Source organism: Arachis hypogaea, chromosome 8 (genome assembly GCF_003086295.3).
Source record: "Arachis hypogaea cultivar Tifrunner chromosome 8, arahy.Tifrunner.gnm2.J5K5, whole genome shotgun sequence".
NCBI lineage: Eukaryota > Viridiplantae > Streptophyta > Magnoliopsida > Fabales > Fabaceae > Arachis > Arachis hypogaea.
The window spans coordinates 33,741,035-33,755,017 of record NC_092043.1 but is presented as its reverse complement, the minus strand read 5'-3'; the positions used below and the strand labels follow the sequence as shown (position 1 = coordinate 33,755,017).

At 36.0% G+C, this 13,983-nt stretch overlaps 1 protein-coding gene across 2 annotated transcripts; it reads right to left on the bottom strand.

Annotated features, from left to right (window-relative positions):
- Positions 1-3,334: 3,334 nt before the first annotated feature.
- On the bottom strand, positions 3,335-10,183 carry LOC112707123 (uncharacterized). Of its 2 annotated transcripts, none has more exons than XM_025758709.3 (19): positions 9,965-10,183; positions 9,775-9,812; positions 9,633-9,655; positions 7,547-7,653; positions 7,404-7,455; positions 7,218-7,302; positions 6,936-7,026; positions 6,519-6,557; positions 6,320-6,387; positions 6,121-6,183; positions 5,947-6,002; positions 5,779-5,852; positions 5,528-5,620; positions 5,336-5,437; positions 5,030-5,110; positions 4,838-4,929; positions 4,707-4,722; positions 3,799-3,909; positions 3,335-3,709 (listed from the first exon to the last, which is right to left on the bottom strand). In XM_025758709.3, the coding sequence occupies exons 1-19, from the start codon at positions 10,088-10,090 to the stop codon at positions 3,596-3,598; spliced, it is 1,431 nt and encodes a 476-aa protein (XP_025614494.1). In that variant the 5' UTR covers positions 10,091-10,183; the 3' UTR covers positions 3,335-3,595. The 2 variants fall into 2 exon arrangements, with proteins under 2 accessions (XP_025614494.1, XP_025614495.1); XM_025758710.3 differs by having other exon boundaries at positions 5,336-5,392.
- Between the last annotated feature and the right edge of the window lie 3,800 nt (positions 10,184-13,983).

Sequence of the window (13,983 nt, the reverse complement as noted above, 5' to 3'; positions counted from 1 at the left end):
AATGGATATTGTCACTTTTTTTTTTTTATATATAAATTTATGCAAACATACAGTATAAAAAAAATACATATGCAGAATAACATTATCAAAAATAAGTGGTATGCAGTTATGCACAAGTTGGTTAAGATTTAAGCAATCTTAAATTAATAACTTGCATATGAAGTCAACAATCCTGTTAAACAGAAAACTGAGTTTCAAATTTTAACAAGATATTTTAGAAAAACAGGTTCTGCATTTGTTCATCTATCATGCACGCCTCATGTCTTTATCGATCTCTTGTTTAAAGGTCGACCAAAAAAGGTTTGTGGGTAAATCATAAGATTTCGACATTAATAGTGCAAATAAATTAAGATAAAATAGAGGCAACGCTTATTATTTCTAGGTTGGTATGATCATGCTTGCCCGTGAAATCCTACTTTAGGACTTAATGTGCCACAAAAAGATGCCTCGACATACTCATGAATCACGATGCTAAGTTTCAACTGAATAGAAGGAAAAACACTAGCGATTTTTATTTACACTTAACACCCGTGATCTCAAAAAATACAAACACTAGCAAAGAAACCCTTCCCAACAAAACACACAATGGCGCCTCCACCAGAAGAGTGATGGAGGAAAAAGTAACCTTCATATGAAAAAAATTCATATAAGATCATATGTGATGTATGCAGACATCAAATATGGTAAGATATGCACTGTGGTCTAGCTTCAGCACCACAATTTTCACGGTCACAGGACGCACATGCAATTGGATTATCTGCCTTAACAAGTCAACAATGCAATGCAATACAATGTAAAATTTTTTTTGTAATATCATGTATACTATACTATATGAGATAGTAGAGATAAGAATCTAATTTTAATGCACGGTCAATGTAGAACAGTTTTATACATGCATCCAATTATATAACAAAAATAACTACCTTTTACATTCAGCGAATGGTCATTCAAAAAAATAAATGTGATTAGACGATTGTGTAAAATGTTTTAAACTGTCAATGCATCAAAATTAATCTCATAGAGATAAAGGCAAAACATTTTTCCTAATATAAAATATAGGATGAATTATGCAAAATTATATCCAATAAAAGGTTATATTCTATACAGTGCCCTTTGTTTTGTCATGCATACACTAACCTCCCAAGAAGATGGGGGATCATGTCATGTTTATAGGAACACTTAGTGTTCAAATTTTATTAAATACAAATAAAGAGGTGTTATGCGCAATATCACTTAAACGAGTGGAAATTAGTATAATTTACTCTATATATAAAACTAAATGAATGAAACAAAAAAATTGACTTATTAAGTGCATTAGAATCAAATTCATAATTTTGTTTTGTGAATTGAAATGACGTGATTGGCTAAGGAAATAAATCTGACATTTAAAACCCTAGTAATAGCATCACACGAAAGTTTGTCAACTAGACATAATTGTAAATTAGTCTTAGCACCTAAGCTGGTAGTGATGCATATCTGCATTGGTCATCAGATATTTTTTGGTCATTCTCACTCATTAAAATTGATTCATGTCATGGGGGTTCAGCTATAATTTTATGTTGGTTGCCGAAGACCTAACACAACCCTCCTCCTTTATCCGGGCTTGGGACCGGCTATGTACCGCTAGTGTAACATAGGCGGAGTACAAGGAAAGAAAATCAAAACTTTGACTACTATCGAAGGATTCGAGACTTCGAGGTAAAAGAAGCTCTAAAGCAGATGAAAAATGGCAGGGCAGTAGGACCTGATAATATCCCGATTGAGGTTTGGAAGGGTCTTGGAGAAAAAGGCATCAACTGATTAACCAAGCTTTTTAATGAGATTTTAAGGTCAAAGAAGATGTCTGACGAGTGGAGAAAGAACACCTTGGTACCTATCTACAAGAATAACGGGGATATACAAAGTTGCGAAAATTATAGAGGGATTAAGCTTATGAGTCATACTATGAAGTTATGGGAAAGGGTGATAGAACGGAGGTTGAGAAAAGAGACACAAGTAACAGAGAACCAATTTGGATTTATGCCAGACAGATCTACCACTGAAGCGATATACCTATTAAGAAGGATGATGGAGAGGTATCGTAGTAATAAAAGTGATCTACATATGGTGTTTATTGATTTGGAAAAAGCGTATGATAGGGTACAAGAGAGGTCTTATGGAAGGTTTTAGAAAAGAGGAGAGTAAGGATCGCATATATTCAGGCAATTAAAGACATGTATAATGGGCCACAACTAGTGTGAAGACTCAAGGTGGTGTGACAGAGGAATTCCCTATTGGTATAGGATTACACCAGGGATCATCCTTAAGTCCATACCTTTTCACATTAGTCTTGGAAGTACTCACAGAGCACATCCAAGAGCCTGTGCCATGGTGCATGCTTTTTGCCAATGATATCGTCCTTATGGAAGAGTCAAGAGAAGACCTAACTAAGAAGTTGGAGTTATGGAGAGAAACTTTAGAAGTGTATGGTCTGCGCATAAGCCGTAGCAAGACGGAATATATGGAATGTAAGTTCAGTCTGAGAAGGGAAAACCCCAATATAGAGATGAAGATTGGAGAAAACACCCTACGAAAAGTTAAAAGTTTTAAGTATCTTGGGTGCATCATACAGGATAATGGAGAAATTGAACAGGATGTAAATCATAGGATCCAAGTAGGTTGGTCAAAATGGCGGAGTGCATCTGGTTTTATATGCGACAAAAAAGTGCCTTTAAAACTTAAAGGTAAATTCTATCGCACCGCTATAAGACCGGCTATGCTGTATGATACGGAGTGTTGGGCGGCTAAAGGGGAGCACGAACATAAGCCGAGTGTGACAGAGATGAAGATGTTGAGATGGATGAGTGGTTATACGCGATTGGACAAAATAAGGAATGAAGATATAAGGGAGAGAGTTGGAGTAGCACCCATTGTGGAAAAGATGGTTGAATCGCGTCTCAGGTGATTTGGACATGTGAGAAGAAGACCGATAGAACATCCAGTCAGAAGGGTGGATGAGATGGAAGGTGGACAAAGAGCGAAAGGCAGAGGAAGACCTAAGAAGACTATCCATGAGGTGGTCAAACGAGATCTACATGTAAACGGTCTCTCTGTAGACATGATACATGATAGAGCACAATGGCATCGTTTGATTCATGTAGCCGACCCCACTTAGCGGGACAAAGCTTTGTTGTTGTTGTTGTTGTTTGTTGTTCTCACTCATTAAAAAATTGGAGCCGTTTTCAGGAACAAAGGTTGGTAACATTTGCAGGTTGCAATGCCAACTAACAAACACAAGAAAAGATTGCTCCCACTGACATTACAGCTAAAGAAAATTGTAATACACTAAAAACCATTGAAGAAATTTCCTGCTATACATTAATTAACACTTTAATTTGTAAACTCAATTAGAGTCTCCAGAGTGTAGCACACGTTTCTTGTATGAAACATAACATTAAAAATCACCTTTCAAACAACACAGTGACCCTATTGACTCAGCTATATATTTTAATTGTGGAAAAATGTAAGTACTTGTAAACTTAAATAAGGAAGAGAAGCAGCAGTTTACTCACAAAAATAAAGGGGGAAAATGAAAGGCCAAAAAAGTGGATAGACCTCATATACATGCAGTGTATCGACGTTTCTTCTTCTCTGGTGTTGAGTGTATTTGTGCTTTGATCCCATATGTTTTTAACTGAAAGTTTTCAAAAGCATCCGAAATAGCTTCCACCTACAGGATTGCACAAAGCAGAACATAAGTGACAGCCGATTTGAACAGGTAAAGAAGATCAGAGTATAAATGGATTTGATTCCACTGACCAATTCTGGCTTTTTGGCATACACCCGAACTATCATATCTTGATAAGTTGTTGGCAGCAGGTGGCTTACGCGGTCATTGGAAATTGTAAATTTCTCATCACTATCATAATCCTGAATGGATTACTTAACACGTTAATGACTAAATGCAATATAGCAGGTGGCAAAAGACAAAATACACCTTCAGGTTTTCCATACTTGAAAGTGTAGTTCCAAACTTTCAATTAAACAACACTATTGCTCATCTCCAAAAACTTAAGAAAAAAAAAGAATTTAATGATAATAAAAACAGAGTTTGCTGAAATCCAGTATATTACCAAACTATTTAATACAATTCTGTCCTGGCAGAAGCTTGAAAAGTTTTCCCACAAAACGTTCATGAAACTATGTACCAATGTGAAGAATCCTGAAACACCACCTACCATCCTACTGCTTTGATATGCAACTTATCTTGCTCAATCAGAGAGACTTTAAATCATATAGTTCTATGCTTTTAGGGAGGAGTGTGCTAAACAACTTTGAACAATGAGAGTGTCCGTCCAGCCTTCTTATTCAGTATAAGCTGATTATGCAACTAAATACATTTTTGAGCTCTCACAGCAACATTTGTATGTGGACACTTGTGCAGAAGTTACTTTTTCAATTATTTATTTAAAAGAAATGCATCCAAGAGCAAAGTAGAAGCTGGATAACTAAATTGGTGTATATCCCAACAGATTTAGTAATACATACAAAGTAGACCTAATTAGCTAGCAAAAAAACTAAAAGAAAATATAAATTATAAATGTCAAATAGCCTTCAGGCAAGGGGTTTACAAGTCCAAAGATCTTGGCACCACCAAACCCAAATAAAATATAGTAAGCTTATTGATGAAATGTGTCGGTAAAATAAAATAAGGTTCATTGCTGTACCTTGAAGAAGTTAATGCTGCAAGAGAAACACACAACAAAAGGTAGAGACGAAGATTAGTTGTGTAGATGCTAAAAGGAAGTTAAACAAAAAAACTGTATTTCAACAAGTGTTGTTGCTGATCATTGAATACCTTTCAAGAGGATTATGTTTCCCACGAGTTAAATCAATTTTTACATTAGAAACAGCGACGTCCTCCTCTCTGAGTGTACCTCCACCACTCTTCTGTCATTGTATTTACACGAAAACAATTTGGTCCGCTGATTGAAATTTAGCAACAAGCAAAAGTATATGCCAATGAGAAAGTTTGAAACAGATTAGGGACCTGGGAACAGACAATATCTTGGGCAGTGACCTTCTTAAAGTTTTCCACCATATCCTTTGGTACAGCATACTCATTACAGAACTGCAAAAAGAACAAGATAAGCTCCTGATCTTCAACAACAACACGTAGCTATAATTGAATAGACAGAAATAGATGATCCACACTAACTCTTCAGGCTGTATGCAAGTTTAGATACAGACAGAAGACTTAGCATAGTTTGTGCAAAACATATGCGAAAAGATACTCATCAATGGATCATTATTGCATGGAATTTTAAACTCAGAAAACTAACTAATAAAAACATGCCTGGTACAGATTCCTTCTTCGAATGCGCAGGATCAACTCTCTAGATTCCTTTAGTTCCTGAATAGGTGCTGTCTCAATTGTTTTAATTATTGTGTCATCCAGCTGCATTTTGTTTTTATTCCTAAAAACATTTTATATTTTATGGCTCGATAAAAGATTTTATATGCATGTTTTTAAAACAGGTTTATTCACCTTCCAGTACTCAGAAGGATTTAGAATGTGAGATGAGATCTCCAAATAATCATTTGCTTGAACAAGTGCATCAACCACCATAAGTTCTATTGCCTGAAAAGTGAAAATATCGAGACGGGATTAGAAACAGTAAAAGCCAATACAGTTATGTTTATGGATATTAAGACTTGGACAAGAGAAATCAAAGAAAAGCAAGAATATCTGCCATAACAAAGAAATATAGCTATTAGCTTCCTCTTAAAATATCATACCTTTACTTTTGGGTGAGTATAAACTGTTCTGTACAGATCAGCTCGAGTGGAAAATAACTTATGGATGCTCAAATCTACAAAATTATACAACCAAAAGACCAGAACAATTAGAACAATATAATTAAATTAGGAACAAAGGCACTAAAACAATGTTTGATATACACTAACATTCCTTTGCACGATAGCAAATCTCATCATCCAAAACCCGCATGGTCTCCAATAATCTGAAAGTCAAATTATAATTTAAGATACCAGAAATGATATGTAACCTCGGGTTACTTTCTTGCTAGGAAAATTATCTAATAAGTGACATGAAAGTTGTTTTCAATAAATTCATGAAACCTCTGAAATTCAAAGTTGCAACCCAGACCACAAGCTCGACAATCACGGGCAATATAATCAAATCTGCAAGTCAATAATATATATTAAAAAAAAAAAAAGAAAAACCCTTACACACACAGTCACTGCATTAAAGAGGAAGGATAGAAAAAAGTATATATACCACATAACAATAATAATTATAACTTTCCTGCATACTTACTTGTCAACATCAATTCCATTTCGACCATTTGCAACAATATCATACAAGAAACCTTTCTCAGTTGAGCTCTAAATAACCCAAAACAGGAAAGATAACAAGAAAAAGAGAAAGATTCACAATTAACACCTATTATAAGAAACAAATCAGTCAATATGTATTGAGAATAGATATTTTAAAATACAACAATAAAAAATCTTACTCGGGGAAGAGTAAATTCAGAGCTCGCTAGTATCATCTCCTGTCAATAGTAACAACCCATCAAGGAAAAAGACAGAAACCTATTCCAAACTTTTATTTGTTGGAGTGAATGAGTGATGCACCATGTTCTCATGCTGATTAACAAGATATTTAAGAAAAGCAATACATGCACAAGTGAAGCTCTGTCAACTTAGAATCTCATGCAAAGGGAATGGACATTGGAGAATGGCATCAAAAACACCCTAAAGATGTCTTGAAAATGTACAAAGCAAAGCTTCCAAGTCTACTTCAAGTAGCACTAAATCTTATACAGATAACTTTATATACTAATTTAGGTAATGATGCTTTGGAAATAATAATTCAAAGACACCTAATAAAACAAGAAAATGGTCGTTGTAAATATTGGCATTTGGCATACCTTGACTCTTTTTATCATCTCAGGATCAACATCAATGTGATGTTCATTAACAATATAATCTACCATATTGACTGACATTTGTTCATGTGACCTAGAACATACAAAATATAGAACATATTGAGTTAATAATGATGATCATGAAATGAAATCAAGAAAAACCAGATGAAATGCAGATAACTTTTTCAAGGATTTCAGACAAATAAATTATAAAAATAGATATCTCTAAATTAGCCTATTGTATTCAAGAACATATAATTATAAACATGAGAGAAATAACAGTACCAGTGAGAACCATTAGTAACTTTGGGAAGAAATTCACGTTCAAATAAGTGACTGAAAGGCCCATGCCCAATATCATGCAGAAGTCCTAAACAAACAAACAAAAAAACAAGAAAAAAAGATTACGAGATCACTTAAAAATAAATATTGGATAAGAATCATAAAACAGTCCTAAGAACCAATGCATACCTGCTAGTTTAACTGTTTGCATATCAAATCTATTAATACCAAGTTCCAAGCCCTGAAAAGATCACAATACACATGCCTCTATGAGTATGCTCTCAAAAATTTCTATTTATACTCTCAAAAATCAGTGAAAATAAAATTTATACTTGAAAATTTTTAAGCATTTCAATGGATTGACCAGCAAGCCAATACACGCCAAGAGAATGCTCAAATCTAGAATGGACAGCACCTGGATAGACCATATTTGCCAAACCTGAAACACAAAACAAATTGATCTATTGAAGAGTTCATACAAACTTAATAATAGAATAAGCTAGAAAGTCTCAGCTAGGCTTTGAGAACTAGCAGCAGTAACTACCTTCTGCTAGTATATAAACAGAGAAGTCACTCAATTAAGGACTTCAGATTCATATTACACAAGTCAGGAGAAAGAAAAAAAAAACACACTCTTCTCTCTTTCTCTCTCTACTTCTCTGTCTTTTCAATTCTGTATTACTTAAAATTCGAAAAACTGTTATCAAACCATGTGGAAGTTTCAAACATTAGCTTACTCCAACAGTCCTCCTTTTAGTGGTAACAGGAAAAGTATAAGAAAGCACTTTGCTGACAGTCTCTCATGAGAGACCTATTAAATACTTCTAAAGATCCTTTTCTTATCTAATCACAGACGCCAATGTCCGTCTTTTTTCTATTGATAGAGATATGTTAATCAGTGTTAATAGTTAGTAACAACAAGAAGAAAGACTTATCCCATTGTGCCCTATCATATATCATATTTAGGGTGAGACCATTTATACATATTTAATAATTTTCAATAATTTCCTTTATACCAGCTAGATCTCTGTGTGCCTCTAGCTACTAAACACCCTCCATCTTAGTTACATTCTGTACTATGGCTTCAACAAAAATTTCTACCACCTTTTCCTTAAAAGACACTAACCAGGTTTTTTTCTCTAATGCAATATTCCTAATACAATATTGTCTAACGTATGTCCACCCATCCACGTTAGCATCCTAAACGCTGCAAGATTAAGGTTATTTTCACTTAATTATTGTTTAATATACAATCGCACACAAAATCCTTGGTCTTATAAGTTGGCAGAAATTTCTCCTTTGATCTTGAAAGATACTTTTTCTTTTATTACAAATAATGCCTGCAGCATCCTCCATTTCATCCATGTAGCTTGAATTCTACGATTCTAATTCTGTTATCCTGGACAATGGATCCAAGATACTTAAATTGTTTGGCTTGTGGTATGGTATCGTACCAATTTTCATCCATATTAGAATTTGTGCATCTATCACTAATTTATATTCCATATACTCCATTCTACTTCTACTTTTACAAAAATCATTTGCTTCCAAGTTTGGTCTTGTTAACATATACGAGTATACAAGTACTAATAAAGCTTCCGAAAAAATAGAAATAGCCACCATGCACTAACTCAAAGACCTTCAGTTCACTATAGACACTAACTTTAATGAAAATTGGTATTAATGGTTATGAATAATACATTTAAAACCTAAGAGTACAGTAGCAACATCAACATTTCAATGCAATTCTCCAACTGAGGAAATAATAGAACCAAACAAACTTATCCTCTATTCAAAAGTAGAGTCACATAACTGCCATTTATAATGACATATAATATATCCTAATAAGTAGTTATAACAGTCTGTTATCTATTCCATTAAATATAATATAAGCTGCTATCTGGTACTTAATAGTCTGTTATTTATTCCATTTTAATGCAGTGATAAACTGATACAAACTGTCACAGCATAAGCAAGTTAATAATTAATTAATAATTAATTTTGTATGCCCAGCCCAGTCAAATCTAACTAACCTCGTTGTCCACACTCTTCCCCTTCCAATTGTATACATTCCATAACTTCTATGCAGAGAATTCAGCATGCCAATCACCGGCATGAAGAATTCTAAGCTATCTACAGTCTTCACCATTGCGTTAAAGATTCTTATCATTTATTCATTAAATAAATAAATAAATAAAATAAAACCAATTCTTTTCATCCTCTCTCTAAACTCATCCATTCCAAAGATTATCTTAGCATATAGAAGTAAAAAAAATTCAACAACAATGCATAATGCTCCAAAACAAAACTCAGAACATGTAAGCGTGCAAGCATGTCTCAATTCCAATTTGCAAATTAGCTTCTAAACCACTTCCTGAATAATATCTATTGAACTAAATAAACGGGGATTCAACTCACCGAGTTGTTTCAATTCGCGAAGCCTGCAATTTCAAGCAAATAAAAAATAAACAAAAATTAACAAACAAAGGAACAAAAAAATAAAAATATAAGACTCTGGAAGTGACACAGTTGAACGAAGAAAACAAAATCCCGAACTTGCCTCTGAAACTGCTCAGTGTCAATGAACTTCAAACTGAGCTGCAAAAACAGAACAATCACAACAATAAACGCCTTTTGCATTGTAACATGGCGGAGAATTTCTAGTTTTCGAAATTTCAATCACAAAAGAATTTTAATGATAAGAAGGGGAAAAAAATGGAAAAGACGAGAAGGAAAAAAAATTGAATTACGTTGTCAAGGTAAATGTTGCCATGGAGATTGTCGTGGACATGCTTGGAGGGCCTGAGATCGCGGGCGGAAACGGCGTCGTATGAGTGAGGCAACGCCGAAACATCGCCGTTGCAGCAAGCTCCCATGCTGCTGCTTCTTCTTCTTTGCTTGCTCACTCAGCAAACGCGTGTCCGTGTCTATGAGAAAGAGTGAGAGTGTGGCTCGAAAAGAAACAGAATAGTGGCTTTTTAACTTTTTATAGTATGAAGTGTGTGTGTGTGTGAGAGAGAGAGAGAGAATGCTGCTGCTTTGCTTTCCCTTGTTTCTTCGCTTCGGTTTCGTAATAGTAACTTACTATTAATTTCTACTTTTTAATTAGGTTAAATTATTAAGTTAGTCTTATACTTTTAGTAAAATTGTAAATTGGTCTTTACAGTTTAAAAATTTGTAATTGAGTCTTTGAAATAAATTAAAATTTGTAATTAGGTCCCTACCATTCAAATTCTGTTTGATTTAACGGAATATTCGACAACATATTCGCCCCTTGAACATGTGAGTTGCACGTGCAGAAGCTGGACAGACAAAAGGCTCGTTATTTCTAAGTTCCAAATTTTTATAATGACCAAAAATCCCACTGAGACCCTTCATTATCCCCGCGCTTCATTTCCAGTAGAATATGTCTCTGCTCATGCTTCCCTTCCATCGTTGGAATTGATCGTCGAGTGTGGTTCGGACTGTGTGGAGTTGCTTTCTGATTGACATTGTTGGCAGTTGAAGAGTGAAATATGCAAGAGAGCAATACTAAAACAGGTAAGAGTTCATAACCCCCAGTCCATTCACAGCTGTGAATTGAATGTTATGGTTTGATTCCGTTTTTTATTTTTATTTTTTCAGTGGAGGTTAGAGTATCTACTGTAGTTAGGGTTTCTCTGATAAATCTATTTTTTTTTTTGGTAGCGATGGAAGATTCTGTGTTTATCCTTGATCTCTATCATGGTGGTCAGATGGTTAGCAGGAAAGGAGGAAAAGAATACATTGGTGGAATGATAGTGGAAGGGTTACAGTTTGAGTTAGATGAGTGGTCATTACAAGAAATTGTTGCAGCGTTGAAAGAAATTGGATACACAGGCAATGCTAAAATTTGGTGGAACGAACCTGGAATTGCATTGAAGGATGGTCTTAGGGAGTTGAAGTCTGATGGAGATGCAATGAGAATGGGTAAGTTTGTAGTGGAACAAGAGACTAAACACTGCCATGTGTATGCGGTTAGTGGATGTAGACAAGGAAATGGGGTTGAGATAACCTCAAATGATGAGGACTATATACCCTCTGATGGTGAGTACAGTGATAATGATTTAGTTGAAGTAAAAGTGGTAAGTCAATCAGACTCTTCAAGTGAAGATGACAGATTTGATGACAGTGCTGACGATGGTGATCATGAGGATCATTTTGGCTTTAATGTTGAAGAAGAAAACCAACAAGGTCAGCATCCGAATGCCTTCGGAGGTAACAGTGGCTCATTAAGAACAGATGATAATAATGTTGATGTGGGAGTTGGTGTTAAAAATAACACAGGACGGGTGACTGAAGATGGAGCAGAATTGATGTTGGAGATATTTCTTCGGGTTATGATACAGAGTCATTGGACAGCTATGATGGAGATTTTGATGAGCCCATAAGAAGAAAGAGGTATCCTAGATATAATTAAGCTGACATGAGTGTTGATTATGAGTTTCGGATGGGGACTGGGTTTAAATCTATTGCTGAGTTTAAGGAGGCTATTAAGGAACATGCATTATTAAATGGGAGGGATATTAGATATGTCAAGAACGATCAGGTTAGATGCAGAGTCAAATGCAAGGGTTTAGGCAAAGAGTGTCCATGGATGGCATTTGCAAGTAAAGTAGAAAAATCTGGCTGTGTTAGGCTGAAGACATTGAAGAGCAAGCACACTTGTGGGAGGAACTATAGTGGCCGTCTTGCATCCAGCAATTGGATTGCTAAGAAAATCACCAATAACTTAAGTAGAGGAGAAGATATGAAGCTAGGGACTGTAACTCAAACAATTCAAGATAAATACATGGCAAATATATCTGTGTGGAAGGCTTACTGGGCAAGAAGAAAGGCAAGAGAAGTTGTGCATAGGAAGGCAGTGTAGCAATATGGGAGGATCAGAGACTAATGTGCAGAGGTCTTGAGAGCAAACCATGGATCAACATTGAAGCTGAAGTTGGATAGACCCTGTCCAACAATCCAACCAAGGTTTGTATGAATGTACATGTGTCTCGATGCTGTGAAAAAAGGGTTCTTGGCTGCTTGTAGGCCTATTATAGGACTCGATGATTGCCATCTGAAGGGTGATCATGGACAACAATTGTTGGTTGCTGTGGGCAGAGATCCTAATGATAACTACTTTTCTCTAGCAGTTACAGTAGTAGAGGCAGAGACTAAAGATTCATGGGCCTGGTTCTTGGAGTTGCTACTTCAAGACATTGGAGACTTTACAAATAAGAAATGGGTCTTTATATCAGACCAGCAAAAGGCAAGATATTAATTTTAGTTTTCTATGAACTCATTTTTATAATTTTTTATGAATTTCATTCTTACTTCAGCTGACCATTGATCACTTGGCAGGGGCTGCTTCAAGTATTTCATGAAATGCTTCCGAGAGTGGAGCATCAGTTTTGCCTTCGACATCTCTATGCTAACTGTAAGAAGGCTTTTGGTGGGGTACAGTTTTAAGGGACTTAATACTTTCTACTGCTAAAGCAACTTATGTGGAGGAGTGGAATAGAAAGATGGATCGTTTGAAAGAGATAAATAAAGAGTGTTATGACAAGTTGGCAGCCCTGGATCCTAAGGTATAAACTAAATCTCACTTCACTCCATATGCCAAGAGTAATATGCTAATGAACAACATATCTGAGGCTTTTAATGGATGAATTTTGGAAGCTCGTGACAAGCCCATTTTGACCATATTTGAGTGGATTAGATGTTATTGGATGGGGAGGTTTGTTGAGAAGAAGAAAAAGGGAGCTAAGTTCATGGAAAAAATACTGGCCAAGCCTAGAAAGAGGTTAGACATCATATTAGAAGGTCCATGGAATGGCAATCTAGGTGGGATGGGGATTTAAAGTATGAGGTTTCACATAAAAATAGAATGATTCAAGAGAGGTTTGTTGTAGATTTGCTAGCCGGTCCATGTAGTTTTAGGTTTTGGGGACTGGCTGGCATGCCTTATCAGCATGCTTGTTCTGCAATCTTCATGAAAGGGGACAACCCTGAGGACTACTGCAGTAACTATTACACACCAGCAGCATATCTGACATGCTATGGGACAACACTCAATCTAATTAATGGTGAAAATATGTGGCCAAAGGTCGAACTTGAGACAATTAGACCTCCAATTTTTAGGGTCAAGCCTGGAAGACCTAGAAGAGTAAGGATTAGAGAGCACGATGAGGATAGATCACAAACTAAACTGAGGAGGAGTGGAACATCAGTTACCTGCAGCAACTGTGGCCAATATGGACACAATAGGAGACATTGTCCCAATTCAAACATAACAGGTATCTGCCTTTATATCTTTACTTCCTCATAGTTTGGTAATTTTGTACTCTATCACTAAGTCTGTGTGTTCTTGTTTTCAGGAAAAACCCTGGATCTGAAACTATTGCTTCTCAGGGTAGTGCTCCTACACCTGCTCCTCATGGTAGTGCCCCTGCTCCTACTCCTGCTGAAACTTCCACTACTAGATCTGCCACTGTTAGCCAAAGAGGAAGGGAAAGGGGAAGGGAACATGGCAGAGGAGGATCCAGACCTGGAAAGGCTAGATTTGCTACTCCTGCTGATACTGTTTCTCAGCCTGCACCTGCACCACCTGCATCAGCTACAATTGCTCCACAAGTGACTGCACCAGCTCCACCACTGCCTGCACCAGATCCAAGAAGTTTCACGGCTCCACCACTGTCTCTTCTAGCAGATCCACCACAACATGCACCAGCTCCAACAAGGTCCACAGCTCCACCACTGCCTAAGA

Coding starts and splice junctions, on each gene's coding strand:
- LOC112707123 (XM_025758709.3), bottom strand. CDS start 10,090: ATGGGAGCTTGCTGCAACGGCGATGTTTCGGCGTTGCCTCACTCATAC. Junction 9,813..9,964: donor GCAACATTTACCTTGACAAC/GTAATTCAATTT, acceptor CTGTTTTTGCAG/CTCAGTTTGAAGTTCATTGA. Junction 6,184..6,319: donor AATGGAATTGATGTTGACAA/GTAAGTATGCAG, acceptor ATTGACTTGCAG/ATTTGATTATATTGCCCGTG.